The sequence below is a fragment of the Anarrhichthys ocellatus genome, unplaced genomic scaffold (assembly GCF_004355925.1).
Source record: "Anarrhichthys ocellatus isolate YVR2014 unplaced genomic scaffold, GSC_Weel_1.0 scaffold3, whole genome shotgun sequence".
Taxonomy (NCBI): Eukaryota; Metazoa; Chordata; class Actinopteri; order Perciformes; family Anarhichadidae; genus Anarrhichthys; species Anarrhichthys ocellatus.
The window spans coordinates 7018567-7039847 of record NW_022280033.1 but is presented as its reverse complement, the minus strand read 5'-3'; the positions used below and the strand labels follow the sequence as shown (position 1 = coordinate 7039847).

Here is a 21281-nt window from a genome sequence, read left to right as displayed (position 1 = left end):
AGGGAACCAGATTGTGGCATGGTTTAAAAGTTACATTGTTGATTCAGTGTGAGAAATGAATGCCAAATAAACAACGTTATTATTATACTACTACTACTACTATTCTAATATGAAATACTGCCAATAGATAGCTGTTATTTGTAACTCCAAATGTCCTACAGTCATGGATCGATTATGAGACAAAGGGTCCCTGAACACAGAAGTGTAAAAGTCCCCCCATCCCACCCACATAGGAGAAGGACATCCAGACTGAAAGAGACACAAAACAACTGCAATCGAAGGCTTCACGTCTCTTTGAAGGCATTTTGCGTTTGTGGTTGTATTACTTCACTTTTTGGTTGTTTAGGTTAAGCAGTCAATGATTAGGTTCCTCCCTTTCTCCCTTGCTTTTAGCCTTTTTGTACCTTTTTGTTGTTGTTGTTTTTGCACCTCTTTCTGATAGTTTAGGGGCCCCGGGCACCCTTCTGGCCCCACATCTAAAGCAACAAGATTTATGCCATTAGCTTGGTGCATGATTATTTTTGTTTTTCACTCCCCCTCTCTCTCTCTCTCGCTCTCTCTCTCTCTCCCTATTTATTTTTGGTAGACTAGAAGCCCCCCCCCCCCCAGGCTTCACAGCTGTTAAAGGCATATCACAAAGTTTCATCTTTAAGTCATAAAATGTTCAATACAAAATCCAATTTCTTTCCTCACTAAATTAGACATTAGTCAGCCCTTCAGGTGAGCGATACCAGGGAGTGAAATTAATGTGTTAGAAATGATGTGGTTTTCGGTCTATCAAGGTTTCACGTACACACACACAAGTCATCCACATCCAACACACCCCTCCTCACGCTCTTCCCTCCAGTCAGTTGCTTAAAAATGGTCCCGGTGGTGCCGGGATATGGCTCCTGAAAATGTGGCTGCCAGGGAAAATGGTTCTCTAAACTTTTAAAGGCCGTTTAGGAACCAAGTGGGATTGGAAATCTTTTGACCTGGACCTCATGCAGTACAATGTTAGTAGACCATTACATTTGTGTGAAAAGGCCTCTTGAATGAGGACATCGAACAAAGGTTCCACTGAAAGCCTTGGTCCGTGTTCAGGCTGAGCAGAACGAGTCCACTTTTCTCCAGATCATTTTGGTTTCTGAACAGTAAAAGCACACGCTGCAGGATTTTTGGCACGTCACGCAGTCTTTTCATGTCTCTTTGTGCCTTTCATTTCAGTCAACCTTGGTCCTCCATTCTTCCCGTAGGTATCCATTCCCAACAGTGTTCAGTACGTGCAGTAAGAAGGACCTCGCTGCCAGTCTGGACAAAGGCGTGGGCATGTGTCTGGACAACATGCCGGAGGTCAAGGTGCTCTACGGTGGCCAGCAGTGCGGCAACGGCTACGTGGAGGAGGGGGAAGAGTGTGACTGCGGAGAGCCGGAGGTAAGACGGAGAACAGATGCCGTCATCTGGACTTGCTTCAGTGGAGTGGATCAGTCTCCTACTCTGTGGTTGTGCTGGGCAGCGCTGTGTAACTATGTCAAACAGTGCGGAACACAGAAAATGCTTTTGCTGGATAAACAAAAGTTAAAACAGAAAAGCAGTTCAGAAAATCAATATCATGTCTTTGGTGACTCAAGAGTCAGCGAAGTGTAGTTAATGTGATTCAGAACAAGTGTATGGGTGGTCCTTTCCCCAAATTTCCCAAACAAACGAGGCAGATTTTTTATTATGGTTCTTTATACTTACAGTAAACTGCCCCCTCAAATCTATATATAAATACTCCAATCTGAAGAAGAAAGGACTTTTCTAACTTAATACGCCCCTTACAAAATCTATTGTCTAAAGAGAACAACACTAACTGTCCTGTGAGCAATCATCCAGAACCACTGAATGTCTCAACAGCTCCCTCAGAGCCCCCAACAAACCACAACAAACTCCAAGTTGAACTTTCTGTTGACATTGACGTTGGGTTTTGGGCTTAAAGGCATAAAAAAACACTAAAAAAACTAAAAGCTCAGCAAATCACCCGAGGCCTCCATTATATGTGTTTTATTTACCTCACACCTTCTCTCAGTCTCCGAGCAGTGCTTTGACAGGCTGCCACGCTGGATGGCCCGCCCCTGTTGAAGGCCCATTAATCAAACCACTGTCCAACTGTGTGACAAAGGAAACAAACACAGATGTACTCGGGTCGAGGCTGAAATAAGCTTTCTTTGGCTTTGCCACCCGAAGAACTGGGCACGCTCCGATGCATGAATCCACCCACACGTACTTGGCTTCTGGCTCACACACAGCGTTAGGGTACCTTGGTAAAGGGAAGGGAAGTGAGAATCCCATGTGGGAAGGAAGCAGATCTCACTCAGGGCAGCTGTGTGGAGATTTGAAGATGAATATATCTATACTCAGAATCTCTTGAGGCTCATGGAGTTCCTGGAGAATTTTAGACTTTAGATAAAAAAATGCTTGTTTGTCCAGCCAACATTTAAAGCCTGTAAATATGTATTGGATTTTATGATGATATAAGACAGAGAAAAACAGCAAATCCTCTCATTTGAGAAGCTGGAACCACCGGACATTTGGCATTGTTGCTTGAACAATAACTTTTTAAAAGTTGTGATTGATTGTTTGAGCTCTACATCTGACACATATTCACATTGACCAAATTGATTATCTGCTTCTCAAATCTGAATCCATTTGAAGACGGACAGACAGACAGAGACAGAGAGAGAGACGGACAGACAGACAGACAGACAGACAGACAGACAGACAGACAGACAGACAGAGAGAGACAGACAGAGAGAGAGACAGAGAGAGAGACAGACAGACAGACAGACAGACAGACAGAGAGAGAGAGCGAGAGAGAGAGAGAGAGAGAGAGAGAGAGACAGTTGGAGCACAATCGCTTGCTGACCGGCACCGAGAAAAGGGCTTTTGTTGTGAACAGCCAGGCTAATGCTTGCCCAAAAAATTACAAATCTGGTTATTTTGCTAACAGAGAACCAGATCCTAAATGGACCAGAGTCCATAACAAAAACAGTGTTTACTAGAGCTTTGTTTCTTGAATAATAAAAAAGAAAGTGGGCATTTAATTTTCTTTTAATTTTGCTGAACTAATTCTTTAAACTGACTCAGCAAGGTGTTTGATTATTTAGTTACAGGGTGTCATGACGAGGTGCTCAATCATTTAAAGGCAACTTTAGATAATGTTTTAGTGGAGTCCCTGCGTTTGACCACCAACGGACCAAATGTATGATTTACCTTTTGCCCGCTCCGTCTCCGCCTGCTTGTCCCTCCGTAACCTCCACGATGTTACCTCAAAGGGCCTGCTTGTTTTTTTTCTGCCGGCCCACTTAAACCGAGAGATGGAACAACCTTTTTCTCTCCTCTCTAAACAACAGGCTTATGTCAGGGCCAAGAGGTAAACAGCCAAACCACACGTCAACTGAAAATTACACGTCCTCCCAAAGCCAGTTGCCTCCAGTTCCCAGCCCTCAACACATCGTGTCATTACCTTAGAGCCCCACGAGCGAAACAGCCCCGCTGAGAGAAGATAAATGATAGCGAGGGTTGTGTTCTGCGTGATAGTGCCGTGTGCGAAACTACTCGGGAAAACAAAGCTGATGTGTTTTGGCATCTAATAAAAGATAAACATTGCAACACCCTCCCTGAAGTCTTTTACAGCATGACTCCTCTTTCGACTCCTCCTTATGTATCCTCTCTCTCAGCTTTCTGCCAGCAGCCAGCTGATCTTGTCATTATGTTGAAGTGACTACAATCTCTGCCTCTTAAGGGCTTTCAAATCCCACTCCTGCCCCTGTCCAATATACCCTAATAGTCGACTCTGCCACAGTTTTCCACTATCTACATCAAATCAGAGTTGAAGATCTTAGCACACACCCTCACAACTGCTAAACACAATTTCTATCGTTTGCTCCTCTGCTTCATGGCTTCCCACTATTTTAACCCCGCATGGGTCATCATTACACACACTCCTCTTTGAGTCTAAAGGTCTCCAGAATTCCCAAATCCAGAACACATGTGCTTCGGTAAAAATGTCTTCATTCAAAGGTCTCTGGGTCAGAGAAGAATGGGCGGGAATCCCCGGACAGGAAGTCCACTCCTTTGACCTGGAAGTCTTGATCTGACAGGGAACCAGCTGGGAGAGAATCTCCTGAGCGGTGATCGGCTCCACATGTGGTTAACTATTTTCTTTTTGTTTCCCTTATCCCAGGAATGTATGAACCCATGCTGCAATGCCACCACATGCACCCTCAAGGGAGACGCAGTGTGTGCACACGGACAGTGCTGTGAAGACTGCAGGGTAAGACGTTTCATGCAGGCAGTCTTTCTCACTCATTCTTCTTCCACTTTAGAGCTTTTTATGCCATTTTGAATGCCCTTTTCACATTTTCATAGCTGAAAAAGTTCTGAAATTGTATTTTTTCTGGTCCTCTGAATATTACACAAACCATTTTTCATTGCAAATCCAAGATCCAAAACTTTCTAAAATCCCGGTTATGTTACTAAAAGACTCATAATAGTGTCCCCTTGTGTATAATTCTATATAGAATACAGATTTCCATTTTAAGGCAATTTACCTGTACTTAATACAAAAATTAATAATCAATTAAAAATTATGATAAATGATTTTGATCATAAATTATGTTGGAAACCAGACATAAATATTGTAAAAGCAAAATAGTCTAAAACCAGTGCAATATTATACAAAACTAAAGATATTCTGACCAACATTAATCCTATCTCAAACTAACCAATGCGTTACTTATTAACTTACATATTTAAAAATGTTCTATCTATTGGTCTTAAAAGCACAACAAAGTTTGCCTCCTAACTGCATTCAGAGGTTGTTTGAAATTGGAGGGAGCCTGTATACATTTTAAAACGATGAATTAAAAATGTGTAGTTCACTTTGCAAATTAAAAAAAAAAGCAGACAACTTGTCTGTTGTTTTCCATTTAATGTAATGCCTTATTGTTATGCATTTATTTTTATGTGTATTCTTTTTGGAAAATTGTCTTTAAATATCGAATAGTCCTGAAGTGGAGGTACTTCTGTGGGAAGTCAACACCAAACAATATAACATCAGCAGTGGATATGAAACAATGGGATGCCATTACAAATACCGCATTGCTGCTTTATTCGTAACAGTCCTGAACAGAACACTGCACCAAAGACAGGGACTTTAAATGACAGACGAAGTCAGTCATGTTGCAGATTCTATGTCTGAAAGAGCTTACTGTACTGTACTCTACTGTACTGTATGTGTCCACAGCTGAAACCGGCTGGCACCATGTGTCGGGAGACCAGTAACTCCTGTGACCTGCCAGAGTTTTGTACCGGTGCCAACCCTTACTGCCCAGCCAACGTGTATCTGCATGACGGGCACGCCTGCCACAGCGTCGAAGGCTACTGCTACAACGGCATCTGCCAGACTCATGAGCAACAATGCATCACCCTGTGGGGACCAGGTAAATCAATGGCTGCCAATAAGATGGACCGTGTACATCCTTCACTTCATTTTGGTGGTTATATTTTGTATTTTGCTCTTTTTTTTTCGTGTAGGAGCCAAGCCGGCCCCTGGGATATGCTTCGAGAGAGTCAACTCTGCAGGGGATCCTTACGGCAACTGTGGGAAGGACTCCAAAGGCTCTTTTGCCAAATGTGATGCGAGGTAAGACTCTGCAGCTCCACTGATGTGGTGGAGGTGCAGGGAAATGACTGTGCAAAACACAACTGATTAGCTTAAGTGGTGTCATTAGCAATCTTCATTACGTGGTGGAATTTGACATGTGATCTTCAAACAAAAGTTTACATGGGTGAGAAATGTAATTTGAGGAAGATAGCAGCTTATTACGGTCTAGGAGAGTGTTCATGAATCATTTCATGCTATTCTTGTCGGCTAATTGTTCTAAAGACCTTCTATCTTTGGGTGAATTCTGTAATCAAGCTCTTTGCTAACTGATGTAATTGCTTTAATGACCGGAGGACTGAAGCACTACATCTCTCTTCAGCCGTCTTTCATCAGTCCGTACAGTTACTTATCTTTGTCCGTGACTGACAGGCGTTGATGTGTGAAACTTAATTGATTAAGCGTTTTCATAACGTGTCTTCCAATGTTTGTGCATGTGTGTGTTTCCGTTTGTGTGTGTGTGTTTCATGCAGGGATGCAAAGTGTGGTAAAATTCAGTGCCAGGGAGGAGCCAACCGGCCAGTGATCGGAACAAACGCCGTTTCCATCGAAACCAACATCCCACTACAGGAAGGAGGGCGCATTCTGTGTCGGGGAACGCATGTTTATCTGGGCGACGACATGCCGGATCCTGGACTGGTGCTGGCTGGTACAAAGTGCGGAGACGGCACGGTGAGTGCTCAGTTTATCATTTCATTTGTAAAGAGATATTTTAAAGAGGTTGTTTTTAATTATTGCTAAGTAGCACGGACGCTGCTCAAGACTCACCCATGTATAGGTGTTTATATTAAACTTATATATTTTCTGATTGCTCACTAAGTTAATGTGCGATCTCTTTCTGTAGCTTATGAAGTAGCTGTTACGTTGTTGTGTATTGCCCTAGTTGTCCTCTTGACACCTTAAAAAGGCTGATAACTATATGAGCCTATTGTAATATTCCTTTGGGTGCTGAGTAAAGAGTACTGCAGTGCAGAGCAATGGCATGGACAGAGTGGTTGCCCTTCCTAAAGAGAAGGGCTAATAAAGTTAACTCCCGAGTGAATCCAGTGATCCATATACGTATACACATCATGCTGAGGGCTGGACAAGACCCTTATGGCAACCCGTTATTTTATTAGCTGTGCCTATCAACGTCTCTCCTTCTATGCGCTGCCCTCAGAAACCCTCTCTCACCACACCAGTGACATTGAGGCCCTTTTTCTGCCAAGAATGAGGCGGAGAAAGAGCTTTGGCTTGGAGCACTTGCCTCCCTAATTCTCTCTCCATATGAGGTTACAAGATCTGTTCTCAGTCCTGCATTAATGGCAAATTGGCAAGTGGTCGTGAGGGCGTATGGTATGAGGCTCGTATGGGCAATGTTACCAACTTCCTCTGCGGTTTTATATCAATAAGTAAAAAGATGTAGCAGCTGTACAGACTTTAGAAGTGAGGTTCCCTGTGCAGAGCTTCAGTAATGAAGTGTTCACTGGCCTTGATGCTTTCCTTATGGTACCAGGTGAACTGTTGTTGGAATAAATACTCTTTCCTTCTGCTTCTCCCTGGTGGACATTTTTAAAATCCAGTTGCATTGACAATGTCCTTTCTCACCATTTCCTGTAAGACAGAAAATATTACACAAGTTTTGACACATGGGGCCCGGACCTGTCCAGATACACATGGTGTCTCCTCAGTAATCCTCACCACTGGATGATTGATCAAACCTTAGCTTGTGAAAGGCTGAATGTGTGAGGGCTGTGCGATGCTAGAAAGAGAACTAGTTTCATACAACGTGCTGTCAGACTTTAGACTACAGAACCAATCTCTGGTGTCTCACAGTCCCACAAGTCCTCCTACGCTTTGTCCGTTTCCTGAAGCGACTTGCCCTTGGAGCTAAGAAGCCTTTGGGCCGGTTGCCAGGTCAGGTTGTTTCCCCCCCCCCTGGCTGTTGTCTCTGCAAAATGTGAATGAGCTGCACACATTATCTAGAAATGTTGCTGGCCTGCCGGTGGGTTTTTGTCATGGACCTTTGTTGGCTTTCTATTTTCCATGCTTATCAGGGCGTTACGTTGGCTTGGCCCACACGGCAGTGGCAATTTGTGGAAGATGAAAGCTCAGAACTGCTTTGCCTAATACAGGCCTTATTTTCTACATAAAAGCAACAGCTATCGTTGCCAGTTCTGGGGATTCTAGGGGATTCACAACATATTGTCTACTGAAATCGTGCACGTACAGGACAAGATATGATCCAACGGTTCACACTTCCTCTCAGCTTTTGTGTTCATCTTTATTCTCTCAAATCCTCTGCCTCTTATGAATGCCTAATGATGCTTTCCTCTTTAAAGGTGTGCCTGAATCGCCGGTGCCAGAATGTCAGTGTCTATGGTGTGCATGAGTGCTCTGGGAAGTGCAACGGACGTGGGGTGAGTGCAAAGTATCTTGAAGCTTAATAATCCATGTTGAATAAAACACTGTAGCCTGTGAAACTCTGTGTTTATCCATTGAGCCACTGTTTGACCAACTAAACAAAATGAAGACTCTTTTATTGCCATATAATAGCAGAGCAACCGTGTATTTACTTCACGGCCTGTGACTTGTGGCAGAAACTCCTATTTTGTACAATCGATCTTCATTGTCCCACGGAGGTTAAATCAATCCCACTTAGCAGCTTCGTTCATGTTCTACTGAAGCTGTTGTTCGTCATCTTCTGGCCGTACAGAGAGAGGCTGTACAGTGCAGCACTGCGGGGAGGAACCACAATTTAGTAGTTCAGCCTAAAAGTAACACTTCCTGCCAAGAAATGATCACCCTTCTCTCTTGGAATTTCTTATCAATACATCAACAGGGGGTACGTTTATGTTTTACCTTTCGGAATCAAACACTCACCGGGGGCTAGTTTAGCTCACGGTGAACTCTGATCTTCATCGTCGGTTTACTGCGCAGAGCTTATATACAAGGAGAAACCAAACCTGTGATTCTAAAAAACGTTATATTTCTTCAACGTTTTCTTATTATCTTGCAAATGGCCAAACACCCTTGAACCAAATCAGTCCATCAATAGAAAATAATGTAGTTATGCTGCCAGTTGATGGGCTCGCCGCAGTAACAATAATCACATAGAAAGTACTTTTTGAGAATTGAAGTAAAGAGAAATAGTTTCCCATTGAGAGTGTGGACATGAGCTGCCAAATCAATTTTTCCGTCATTTTCTCAAACACCTCACACAGTACGAGACCTGACTGGAAAAATAGTGATTATCTAAATTTACTTTGGTTGAAAGAATGTTGTGTGCCTGCAAGGCAACTCAATTTATCTTGCCAGGCATGTATTGACTGTAGACAAGTACATTAGTATCTGCTGAATGTTTGTTGCTTTTATCAACTAGACATCTTCAAAAAGTCTCGTCTTTTCTGATGTATAAAAGATGTTGATATGAGGAACTGAAGACAGAGCCTGTGTGTGTCATCAAATACGACAATCAGCCACTGATTACATTTCAAATATATTTAGATATCCTCAGACATAGAAAAATGACATTTACAAATATGCATAGAGTCGATATAATCTGTCTTTGTATATTTGTTTTTTGTATGCATCTGTAGTTCAAGAGGATTTTAAAGAATTAGGTGACTATACTGATTTCATATTTAGTGTTCATCCAGAGATTGTTTCCTTGTTAGAAAGTTCATATTTGCTATGCAGCTGTAACATTTCCCTACACACACTCACACTCAAAATCATACCTCCCTGTGAGCCCCCCCAAGTGCTTCTTAACCCCGTCACCCGGTGAAGGAGTGTCCATGGCCAGGAGGCAAGTGAAGGCACTTGACTGCACGTCTGTGCTAAATGTAAATCCCCCCCACAGCTGTACAACTCCCTCTGCACTGCCGTCCTCCTCCGTCCTCCCTCCAACTGACAGCTGGACTGCGTTACTTCACCGGGGGAATCCTCCTGGATCCAAACTTCTGCACTGGAAACCCGAGGCTTTGCGGAATGGACTCTCCCATGCACATGTTTTATCTATTGTGACTCTTGCAGAGCCAGTGTCCCCTCATATTGGAAGCCACTCAGACTAACTGAATGAGAGTGGTTTATTCATGAAAGATAAACCAATTCAGTTTTAGTCGTGTTATTTATGGATAGAATCATACATCATATATATCTGGAGTTTCGCTGGTAGGAATACAAATGCCTTTCCATGCTATTTTATGCAGGAGAAAAGGAGTATCAATATAGTATGTAATATACGGCACAACTGCCTTGTTTGCAGGTGTGCAACAACAAGAAGAACTGCCACTGTGAGGCACACAGGGCCCCGCCGTTCTGTGAGGGAGCGGGCTTCGGTGGTAGCATTGACAGCGGGCCAATGAGACTGGCAGGTAATGTGGACAATTTCATTTCTGTCCTCACTCATCTAGACATCACTTTCTTGCCAAGTCAATACTGGATTGATGTGTGTTTTGGACTGGAATGTGACTTTCCTATAATAACACAACTCCCCCTCCACCCAGCGATGCATTACCCTGTGTGCAGTCTGTAGCTTTGAGAGAGAAAGAAAATGAGTTTTAGTCCTTGGAGTGATTTGAATCACAGACTGTGCTGCAAACTGTGGCCCAGCGGTAACAACCTTTGCGTTGTGTCCTTTCATTCTGTGCTGTAGATGTGCGTGCGTGTGTATTAATGTGCGTGTTGTCATATGTGGCATCAGCCGACAGTGTGGTCATTACTGTGGCAATCCTGGTTACCCTGGTCAGCCTTCTGGTGACCGTCATCGTCATCTTTCTGAGGAGGAAGACTCTGCTGCGCCTCCTCTTCGCCAACAAGAAGAGCACCTTGGAGAAATTCAGGTGACCCGACTCTTCACAAAACAAAACAAAGAGCTAGTGAGGTGCGATCGGGGCTCAGTGTCGTGTGGAGAGGCTGTTCAGAAAGTTAGATTATCGGATTCTGCTGCTTCTGCTGTCTTGTTTTAAAGTTAAATTGTTACATTATTTTAGTGATGTAGCTCACTAACTTTTTTCCTGCAAGCAACATCTTACAGTTTGTGAATATACCAGAAATGTAATCTAAATATAGCTGAAATGTTTAAGGTAAGAAACAAGTGAGCAACATGAAAACAAACGTATAAAACACATGACACCAGCACTTCTGTTCTTCTTATAGATCTGTGGAGGCCAACAGGCCGACCAGCCCCATCAGGACTCAGTCCGTGTACAGACCCACCCCGCAGCGCAAGCCTCCACCCAAACCCTCTGGAGCCAACATTTATAGGGTGAAAATACATCTGTTACTGCAGTAATCAATGTGTATCGGCGTTTACTTTATCTTCATATGCAGCCATATATTCGCTGCATATGTGTGTGTTTGTGTGCCCATTTGATTAGATTTATTTTATAATCACACACTATTAGATCACCAACCTCCAAGCTCTGGTTTAGAGTTGTTATGCTTCCAGGCTTGTTCACAAAACAAGATATCAGGTAATTGATTCAGCCTCACTATATATATATATATATATATATATATATATATATATCTTTCTCTGAGAAATATTAATTACGGCGCTTTTGTTGACGGGAGGCACAGGAACTGTAATTGAGCGATCGCTCCGTTTAAATGAGACTCAGGATGTTGTTATTTGAGCCCCTTTAATGCGCTGTGTGCGATAAAGATTGTTTTAATGAGCAGGGAGCAGAGCTGATTGATTCAGGCGGAGGAAGAAGGTAGGTCTTGATTTGTTTGTTGGAAATGATAAGCACAACGAAAGATTACCTTTCATTTATACGTGCGTGACGAGACTAAGGCATTTATATACACGAGTGTGTGCATGTGGAAGTAATTTCTGCAGCAACTCTGTATACAAGATCTATTTGTTATGATAGTTGAGCTTAGACGGTCATCCAGTTCATGATGATTAGTATTCTGTCCACCAGAACAACAGCCTGTCTGTCCTTATTATGGTGACAGCTTCAGCCACTCGCTGACGTCCAGATGTCCCTCAACATCCCTCTTAGAGCACGTGTGCATTGTGTGTGTGTGTGTGTGTGTGTGTGTATAAGTGCATTGTGTTTGTGTGCGTGTGTTGTCCACCAGCCAAATCCTTTCTGGCCATTTTAGGCGTTTGTTCTGGGGCAGAGAGGTAACAGCTGCTCAGGACATGCGGTCAGATTCTGGCTTTTACAATTTCAGAACGTCATATCTAATATGCTGTTCTCCAGTTTTATGACTGTTTCTGACATCAGCTATTTCACACTGCTGAGAGCTGTGTGACTGAAGGGGAGTTTTACTTTTTTATGCCTGCACTACAATCACAGACTAGGGCTGCAACTATAGATGTTCTGCATGACCACAAATGTGTTGACTATTTGTTTGGTTCATCTGATATTCAGAATGTGTTCTATAAGTTGTCAGAGGCTCGTTTCACATCTTGAAGTTAGAAGTCTTCACTGATTCACAACTTTTTAGAAAAACCTTCCGGAACAGGACCTCCAAAATACTTTCTTTAAAAGGGACCAAAAGACAGTAATACATGATAAATAGAGCAGAGGATAACTAGACCCGAGCACCAGAGGAAGCAGCAGCATGATGGGACCAGTCAACAAGCAGCCTTGATCAAAAAGAGTAATATTGATTTTATAGATATATTATATGATACAATTCCATTTAGCTGCTTCAGTTTCAGCGTCTTAGTGTTGTGCATGCGAGCTACTTGTCACACTGTCATGGTGTACCGGGACGCTTGACTACAAACAGAGATTGTTAACTTTAACAACTAGTAACACCTGTGACAAAAGCTTCTGTACTGCTGCCACAACAGATAGCGCATAACCTCCCCGGAGCTCCTGAAAATAACTTCCTCTCGTCCTCTTTTCAGCCGTCTTTCCTGAGCGCGGAGCCTCTTCTCCCCCCACACAACTTCCACTCTCACAGCCTCCGCAGACTGCCCTTCTACCAGCCCTTACACATCAGCCAGCCCATGCCGGTGTCCCTGAGTGTCGGCCAGCCCACTCTGCTTCCTCTCCCGGTCCACCACAGGGTCCTGCCTGCCCACGCGTCTCTCTCAGCACCTCGAGTGCCACCTTTTCTCAGTCTGCCACGCCAGCAGTCGTCCTACAGAGTGGACCAGGTTTGTTTGAGTCAAGAGTTCATGAATCCTACAAAGTTTGTTGCTTTTACTTAAAATTGTCTTTTAATATTGAAAAATGGGACTTTATTTTGATGTTGACCACAGCTTTAATGGACCATGCTGATGTGGCTTAGCCCATTCAAATAGCTCAAGCTGTGTATATTTTACTCTAGATTACTCCTGACCAGTTTCTAAACCATACCACATCTTAATGCTGTTCTACACTATATTCTAGGCAACCATCACTTTTTCTTTAATTGCATAAAGTATGCTTATTGCACAAGTCAACCTGCTGAGACTTAAACCGAAATTCGTCACAGTAAACATTAGTAATCAATCCTTGGTGGTGCATTTAAGGACACTCTTTCATTACAACATGAAAGTAATAAATAAGAAATGCTCTCTGTGATGGATGATCTTTGTCAAGCTCATTTTAAGTCTCTGAAATTAACAGAAATCAATGGGGTGAAATGGAAGGTAGGAAATTCATCTGAAAATGTGTTCTTACAAAACGTTCTGCAGTAATGTATAAAGTAAATGTGTGCAAATTGCCTTTAATGGTCTAAAACTTGCTTAGCCACCTTTTTAAAGGTTGTAGCACAGCGTAGGATACGGGAAACTCGCTGCATTTCTGCACTGCGGTCGGCTCGCTCTCCAACATATCGACAGCAAAATTCAATCCGTCTCCTTCCCCGTGACCCAGCTCCTGAGTAAAAGGCGCTGCTTTCTGCTGAGCCAGCAGTATCGAATGCAGTGGGGATAGTAAATCCATCCGTCTGGTGGATTTGGTGGTGCATCCAAATCCAGATATAATGTACCTGCGCAGCTACCAGAATTGTGTTGGATGTCGGAGCCGCAGCAGGGTGCTCGGAAAACATCGACAGACGCGTGCCGCTTTAACAAAAGAGGAAGACTTTGGCTTTGCGATGAGACGCTTTCTCTCTGTTGGACAAAGAGCAGAACATAATCCCAGATTTAAAGCAATAGCATGAAGGACTTAGAAGGTGACATGGAGACATCAAACCCTCCTACCTCCAAGGTTAATCATTCAGGTGAGCAGCAGCCGAGGTGAAAACTAACTAAGGTATTGTACTTAAGCACAATTCTGAGGTACTTGTACTTAACTTGAGTATTTCCTTTTTCTGCTGTTTTATACTTTCGAAGGCTACACTTTAGTTCACTTCATTTATCTACAGCTGGAGTTACTAGTTGCATTTTAGATTTGTCTTGTCACATTTCAGATAATTCATTCATTAATGAATTGTTAGCAGTTGCATCAAATAAGTAATTTCCCTCCGAACTTCTAAGAATGTTGCATTTGAATAACTGAGGGCCAAAGAGGTGAAATCCGGTCGAAGGCGGCGTTATCAGCTGTAACTGCCGGCGGCCATTAGTGAGCTAGTGGGTCATGCTCTCATGCACTAAAGGGCGTGACTTTGCTTTGTCAACAAAGTACAGAGAATGTGGGATTACAACACACAGAGGGAGAGCGACTTGATACTCTGCTCAGGTAAACATTACTTCACTATGTCTTTACATAAACAGTTGTTTGCTGCTCTACTTATGCTTTAAATATTGTATAAAGAACCTGAAAGTAGGATCTGAAATGCAGGACTTTCAGCTGTAATAGAGTATTGGTACTTTTACTGAAGTAAAGAATAGTTCCTCTGCCACTGAGCAGCAGAAACACCTGGTATCATGTCCAGTTCTGGATGGTTTAGTGGGACACATATCCACCATATCAACCTTGATTGATACGAACGTGTGCCAACTGAAGATGCACTTTAGCTGAGAGGCCGCTGCTAGCTGACCTGCCAAAACAATAAACCTCCGCTACCTGCTAATATCTGTTCGATCATTCCGCTGTAATGGAACAGATGGAGCGAGTGGAGATGGCACCTGTAGGTCAGAAACGGAGGAGATGGTTTTCTTGAGATTTAATAACCGGCCCAGCAAGGACGTACTGGACATCAATCCTGCAACAGAAAGTGTATTACAAGCTCATTGTGATACTTGACACAACCTCTCCCAGGGGAATTCTATCCTGCATCTGTGACAATGAAAGCAGAGTGGGAGATGAGAATCTTCCCAAACAGACATGTTCGTTTATCCTAAAAAAAATACATATCAGATACCTGTAGAGTGAAATACATGTGAAGCAAACAAGCTCGGACCCTCTTCAGGTTCATCGCACTGTCGAGGAGGGGGAAAAACAAATCATGCCTTTCCAAAATGTCATCCTTTCAGGAACGCAGAGAAATAGCTTTGCTTTCTGCCAGACAACCACGCATGTCTCCGTTCCTCTGGAGGGCTTTAAAAGGTGCTCGTCGGCCCGAGGCTCGTAGGTCTTCCGCAAGCCGACGAGGACAGTGCAATCTTTCATTTTGAATTAAGGCATGGGAACACCGCCGGGAATACCAGTTACAGCGGGAAGTTGTTCTGCCAACGGCGGCATTAGAATGCACACGGGTCCTGGGTTATTGTTGCGTTTGAGTGGATGCAGCTGGCCATTTACATCTTTGTTTTTTCGTCCGTGCACTCCTTTGAAAAACATCGTGCTTCTGTGTGTTTCTGGGGGAGTTATTCTCCACTTAAACTAAACCGTCTGTGAGATGCTCTGTTGGTTTCTGTTGTATGTTTTCTTGCCCCCCCCCCCCACCTCGACATTCTCAACAAGTAAGAACCGTGTCCACGTGGGGCTGCGATGCAGATTCAGAGTACAACAATCCTGCTAAACCGTTTTAAACGAAGCTCTGTCTGATTAACGCGTCGTAGCATCTCTACCTCTGTGGGGCATCTCGTGCTTCTAGCTGCATCCAAAGAGCTTTAGGCTGATGTACGTATGCAGAGAGGTGTGAGTCAGTAATTCTCTCAGTAAAGAGGCTACAGTGCACCTTAGCCAAATGAATATTCTGTAGCATGAGTGAATTGTTGCCCTTGTTGTTTTAATAACTACAAGTAGACATATAAACTATTATAGTGTGATACTTTGGAAGGAATGTAACCTTTAAGTATGTTATGTCTCAAGTTGTTGCTTAATTTGCGACATCCGTGAATGTATTTATTTAGAACTGAAACAATTGGTCGATTCGTCGTTCAGAAAAAAAATGAAGATGCAACTTTTTGGATTATCAATTGATCATTTAAGAAAAAGCTAAATGATCTTGTTCTGACTGCTCAAATGTCAATTTCTGCTGGTTTTCTTCGTCCTCTGTGATAATTAAAATGCACGTCTTTGGTTCAGGACTGTTGGTCAGACAAAACTAACAATTTGAGGATTTCAGCTCCGGCTGTGGGAAAGTTTGATGTTGTTTTTTTTTTTAGCAATTTTCTGAAAGTTTATCGACCAAAACGGTTAAATCGAGAAAATAACAGCAGATTAATCAATAAAGAAAAAAGCCATTATTTGCTGTCCTGATTTGATTATTATTTGATTATTGATTATTATTTCAACCTGACATACATGGCCAAAAGTATGAAGAGACCCAAACACTGCGCCCATATATGTGTGTGTGACTCTCTGCTATAGCAGATATCCAAGTCATCACTAAGGTGTTGGACGGTGTTGAGGTCAGGGCTCTGTCTCTGCAGGCCAAGACTTTTTTGCACCTTGTGTAGTGTAGGAAGATACCGTCATGTTGAAACAAGAAAGGGTTGCCACAACGCTACTGTCTCAAATATCACCGCTTGCTTTGAGCACTGAGATTGACCTTTCAATTGGAAGCAAAAGGGCCCAAACCACAAAAGTATGTGAACAAGAGTGTCTCCATTCGTTTTGTCTATATAGTGAATAAATATGTAATACGTTCGGGTAAAACACTCCTCCATGCTTAGTTCTGCTGGGTCACAGCACTGAACACTCACAGGTTTATAACTATAAGGCTGCATGTCGATGTGACAACAGTCACGTCTTGACTGCACTCATGCATGTTTTTAAACCTTCCAGTTCTCTAAGTCTCACCCATGCATGATGTGGAACACTCTCTCTCTCTGTGTGGGCACTTTATTTTACTTTTGTAAAATGTGTGTAATGGTGTGTGTGTGTGGGGGGGGGTCTTGTGCATATGTGTTAGGCGTGTGTGACAGTAGCTGGTAGCAGATGTTTATCACTGCCTCGCCTCCTTGCTGTAGATTAGTGACACATGATGACACCTCATGCAGATAACCTTCTACACTCACACAGCACTGCCACAGAGGTGGCAGAGGAGACAAGAGGAGGAGGAGGAGGAGGAGGTTTGGGATTTATCTGGTGTCTGCTCTGGGGATTCAGAGAGGAAACTGATAACACAGTGCCCTCTAGTGAAACGTGTCTGTCTTTGTCTCCAGATAGCTGCTATACAGCTAATCCATATTCAAAGGGAGGTAGACGGTGACATGATACACTATTCAGGTTTCCTTAGAATGCGTCTCAAGATAAGAGGAATGCGATTTGTCTTGTTTTTTTCAAATTACTATGAGTTGGCAAATGAGGAGTTTTTAAAATGCTGCTCCAATAATGATTCCGTACAGGTTTTAATCTGCATTTGAAGTCAGTTAATTCGAAAACAAGTCTCTCGTTCCTCAAGACACGTGCTTGATCATGCACCTCTATGCGGTAAATCCTGGATCATTGAAAACAGGACAACGCTGTTCTCTTTCATTCTGTAGACGCATTCAAATGAGCACATACTGTATATAGTGTTGACCTGATGGACTACGTTTGACTTTCTTCTTCAGGACTTTGAGAAACCCAATCCACCACAGAAACCCCTACCTGCAGACCCGCTGGGGAGGAGCTCTCGGCTGGGTCACAGTGTCCGGGTCCACGTCCCGGGAACCAGACCCCTCCCCATACCCATCCCCACTGTGCCCAGGCCTCCACCCACCATCCCTTTACCCAGCAGGTCAGTGCTACGGGACACGTATCCCATGTCTCTGTTCACACACGGAACACAATACATTGTTGGCTTCATCTTCATCTGTGAAAGTGATGGTTTACGAGTCCATCACGTCAACGTTTTGTCGCAGCTTTATTCATGACAGGAGCCACAGTGCTTGCACCATGTTTGGCACCTGGTGCACAAGAGGAATCACTGCATCTCTGACGGAGTTATTTTGCCATTAAAGCCTAAATGAATGACCATCGTGAGCATGAGGGACACTTGTGAATCTCCTCATGTGTTTTCCCTTCGATCTCATCAAGTTTGAGGCTCTCGCGACACTCGTTAAATTCCTATTTGCTCACACGCTGTATGTGAGGTGTTTTGCTGGATATTCACAATTCCATCCATGCAGTTGGGAGTGCTGGTCTGATTAATATGGTCTGATGAAATTTAGTTTACGCAGGGTATTCTTTTAACCTCTTTTGCATCACACCATGTGGGATAAAAGACTAATCAGAGAAGCCCTCCTCAGCAACTTGAAATTGGATCATTTGCAGTGAATCCTGGTTTTTGTAACACATTGTCATGCATGAGACGTGATAGCGTTATTACACCTCTCTAGCCTTGTGCTAATAGAAATCATGCACGTGTTGCTGATTGAATTAACGCACAGTGATTTAACATTCTGTCTTTACTGTGATGCTTTCGTTTCAGACCTGTGCCAATGTTGCCCTACAGACCACCAAAGACATGAGGACTGCTGAGCTCTCGACGTCACGGACGAGTCGATCTCACACCAACAGACGGAGACTTTCTGTATTTGCACTAATTACTGGGACTCTGTAAGAGCTTTTGGACAGTCTGAAGTGTCACAGAGTTTCTAGTGAAAGGGGGCTAACATCCCACCTCGGTGCTACGCCTCTGAAAGGTGCTTTGTTGTCCTCACTCAGGTACCAATGAACTATTTATCTATTTAATTATTTAACTGCGATATTACCAGTTTGTGCACAGGACACTCGTCCAGAGTGATTTTTCCACACGGAAAAGTTTAGAAAAATGGTGTAACGGTGTACTTAAGAATATTTCTTTTGCATTCTTCGCTGATTTTTATACTTGTTTTCTCAAACGAAATGCTGAAATATCGGATGTTTTTATAACCATTTAAGTTGCTTGAATATGTTAAGTGCAAAAGAAAGTTTGTTTCGTGGCTAAAGTGAAGATAAAGGGAAATGGAGCACAACTTGGCAAATTGTCAGTGTAGCGAGTGGGCGATAGAGCAGAGTTATTTATTCAGTGTTTCATATTTTTATGATGTATTCGATACCAAGTACATCTTTTCTAAAGTCGATATTAATCAAATCTTTTTTTAAATCAAATCCAGCGGACTCCAATTAAACTCCTCACTACGTTTTTATTGCGGGATTGATCGGATGAGCTCATTCCGCCGCCTCGCAGTCGGGCTCTTCTATCCCTTATAAATTCAGTTTTTTTGCGGCTAAGTACTTAACAGGAAAAGCACTTTCTCTGACTCACTGCTCGGGGCATGTGTTGGACGCTCCACCTCCTGGTTCTGGCAGATGCTGCTGAGGAGTCTTAACAGATTTGACAGACTGATTGTGTTCCAGAGAATTACACCAACAGCAAATAATTCAACATTAACTCCGGTGTTTGTATGTTTCACATTTACGCTCACTTTGTCCTCGAGTTGTTCGAGCCAAGCCGGATGACTTCAGCGCTGTGAGCTTTCCAAGCTTCCCCTCGACCGCGTCCAACAACGTGCTTAACCGTATCCATCTCCTCTTTTTGCCTTCATAACATTCCATTTTGGTTTTGTATATGTTTGACATTCTTGAACTCTGAGATTATTTGTGCGTTCTTAATAATTAGTAATGCTTCTCTTGTTTCGGAAGTGTTCAGAGTAACTGCTCTCCGCTGGAAAATGTTAGTGCTGTGTCGATTAGTCCTTAAATGTTTATTCCATTTGTAAAACAATCCTAAATGTGCTGTGTTTATTTACATCACTGTAACCTGCTTAAGCCATTGTAAAGAGTAAATATTGTATGTTATCATTTTCTTTATTTCTTTTCTTTTTTTTTATAAGCACGGTAATATAAGAACTGCTTTGAGGTTGTGCCCCATTTACACTGGCTGATGAAAACATGACTTTGAAGATTTCAACCTATGACTTGTAAGCCAGAGACGAATGTTTGAACTGAGAGATTTTATTGATGAAGTCGGAGCCAAATAAAAATCCCTTTATGGCTGTTTATAACAAGTTGTTTTAATTTGCATCCTCACTTTGATTTTCAAAGTTATTAAAAAAAAAAATAACTTCAAAAAGAAAATAGCTTCAGAGAAACTTTTTAAAACCATAAGTTGCTGTTAAGGAGATAAATAAGGGTTCATAAGAAAAACATTTTCACCATTCGATGAGCATGAATAATTAACTAATGACGTTCTTTGTTGTTGTTTGTTTGTTTTCTGGCCTCTGAGGGGGAGGAGTGTGCCTAAAGCGCTGTCTGCAAAAATGCAACCCACCTCACAAGAAAGCCACCAAGAGTCACCATGACAAACAAAAACAACAATACAACTCAGAGGCTTTGCTCATCCTTTCCTCGAGCAGCGACCAATAAACACTCCAGGTGTACGTGTCATTTTCCCCAATGAAAGTCTTACGTCATTCTTTATACGAGGGTCTGCACTACCGTCTGAACTGGCTCAACACTGCCACCTGCCGGACAACACTGGTCATTACAAAACCCTCTTTAATCTTGTCTTAATGTTCTGCCTCAAACCACGCGGTGAAGATGCCCTTCAGTCCTGATGAAGGACCGGCTCCCCCACTTGTTAACTTGGACCGTTACTGGGAAAGAATACTAACACAGGAAAACCCTTTGACGTCTAAACTGTGACTTAAGGAACATGATGGGACCAAAAGAAATGATCCATATTAATTAACGAAACAAGTCTGTGGCATTTCAGTGACAGTAACATTATGGCATCATATAAACAATTAATGTCAGCTGTAAAAAAATCAGTAAAGTTGTCCATTCATTGAGAATGCCACTTGTTGGCGCAAAAAAAAATGTTTTACTGGAAAGAAATTGTTTGACATTTTTGGTAAATATGCTTATTGTATGCTGTCTTTCGTAGCGTTAGAGGAGAGGATTGAACTGCTATAGCACTCTCATGTCTGCGGTAAGTAGAAGTATTTGATATCGTTACCGAAGGACGTTTTGTCTTTTTTTTGTTCAGTCATTCTACTCTTGAAGAACTGCAGGCTTCTGTTAGTGTAACACTGCTAAACTCTTAGTTTTACAGGTCTTCATTTTCTGTTCTTGGCTGTAGAAATAAATGATCCGAGTTTGTCAACCACTGAGATAATTATATTCTTAATCACTAAATTAAACAACAGTTGTTAAATAAATGTGTTTTATGTACAGCTTGTGGGCCTTGCATGTGAGCCAGTTCTCATTGTAAACATCAGACCCCGCTGAGTCTGCCCATCTATCTCTGTTGTCACACCAGTGTGTGTGTGTGTGTGTGTGTGAGAGTCACTTCTATGGGATTAGTGGCCACATGACAACACTGGGCTGGCCGCCTAGAGAGCCTTTCATTTGGCTTCACTTGCAGA

The 21281-nt window shown here is 42.7% G+C and overlaps 1 protein-coding gene across 2 annotated transcripts in view; it reads left to right on the top strand.

Annotated features, from left to right (window-relative positions):
- The window catches only part of adam12b (ADAM metallopeptidase domain 12b), a 64150-nt gene extending 44239 nt beyond the window's left edge, over positions 1-19911 (top strand). The window contains exons 12-23 of one of the 2 annotated variants that reach the window (XM_031873206.1): positions 1236-1413; positions 4205-4294; positions 5267-5462; positions 5557-5665; positions 6157-6355; positions 8005-8082; positions 9930-10038; positions 10368-10506; positions 10823-10931; positions 12534-12785; positions 17502-17668; positions 18362-19911. In XM_031873206.1, coding sequence (XP_031729066.1) covers positions 1236-1413; positions 4205-4294; positions 5267-5462; positions 5557-5665; positions 6157-6355; positions 8005-8082; positions 9930-10038; positions 10368-10506; positions 10823-10931; positions 12534-12785; positions 17502-17668; positions 18362-18401 — 1666 coding nt within the window. In that variant the 3' untranslated portion in view covers positions 18402-19911. Of the gene's footprint in view, positions 1-1235; positions 1414-4204; positions 4295-5266; positions 5463-5556; positions 5666-6156; positions 6356-8004; positions 8083-9929; positions 10039-10319; positions 10507-10822; positions 10932-12533; positions 12786-17501; positions 17669-18361 lie in introns of both variants that reach the window. The other variant, XM_031873195.1, reaches the window with a different exon arrangement.
- The last annotated feature ends 1370 nt before the right edge of the window (positions 19912-21281 follow it).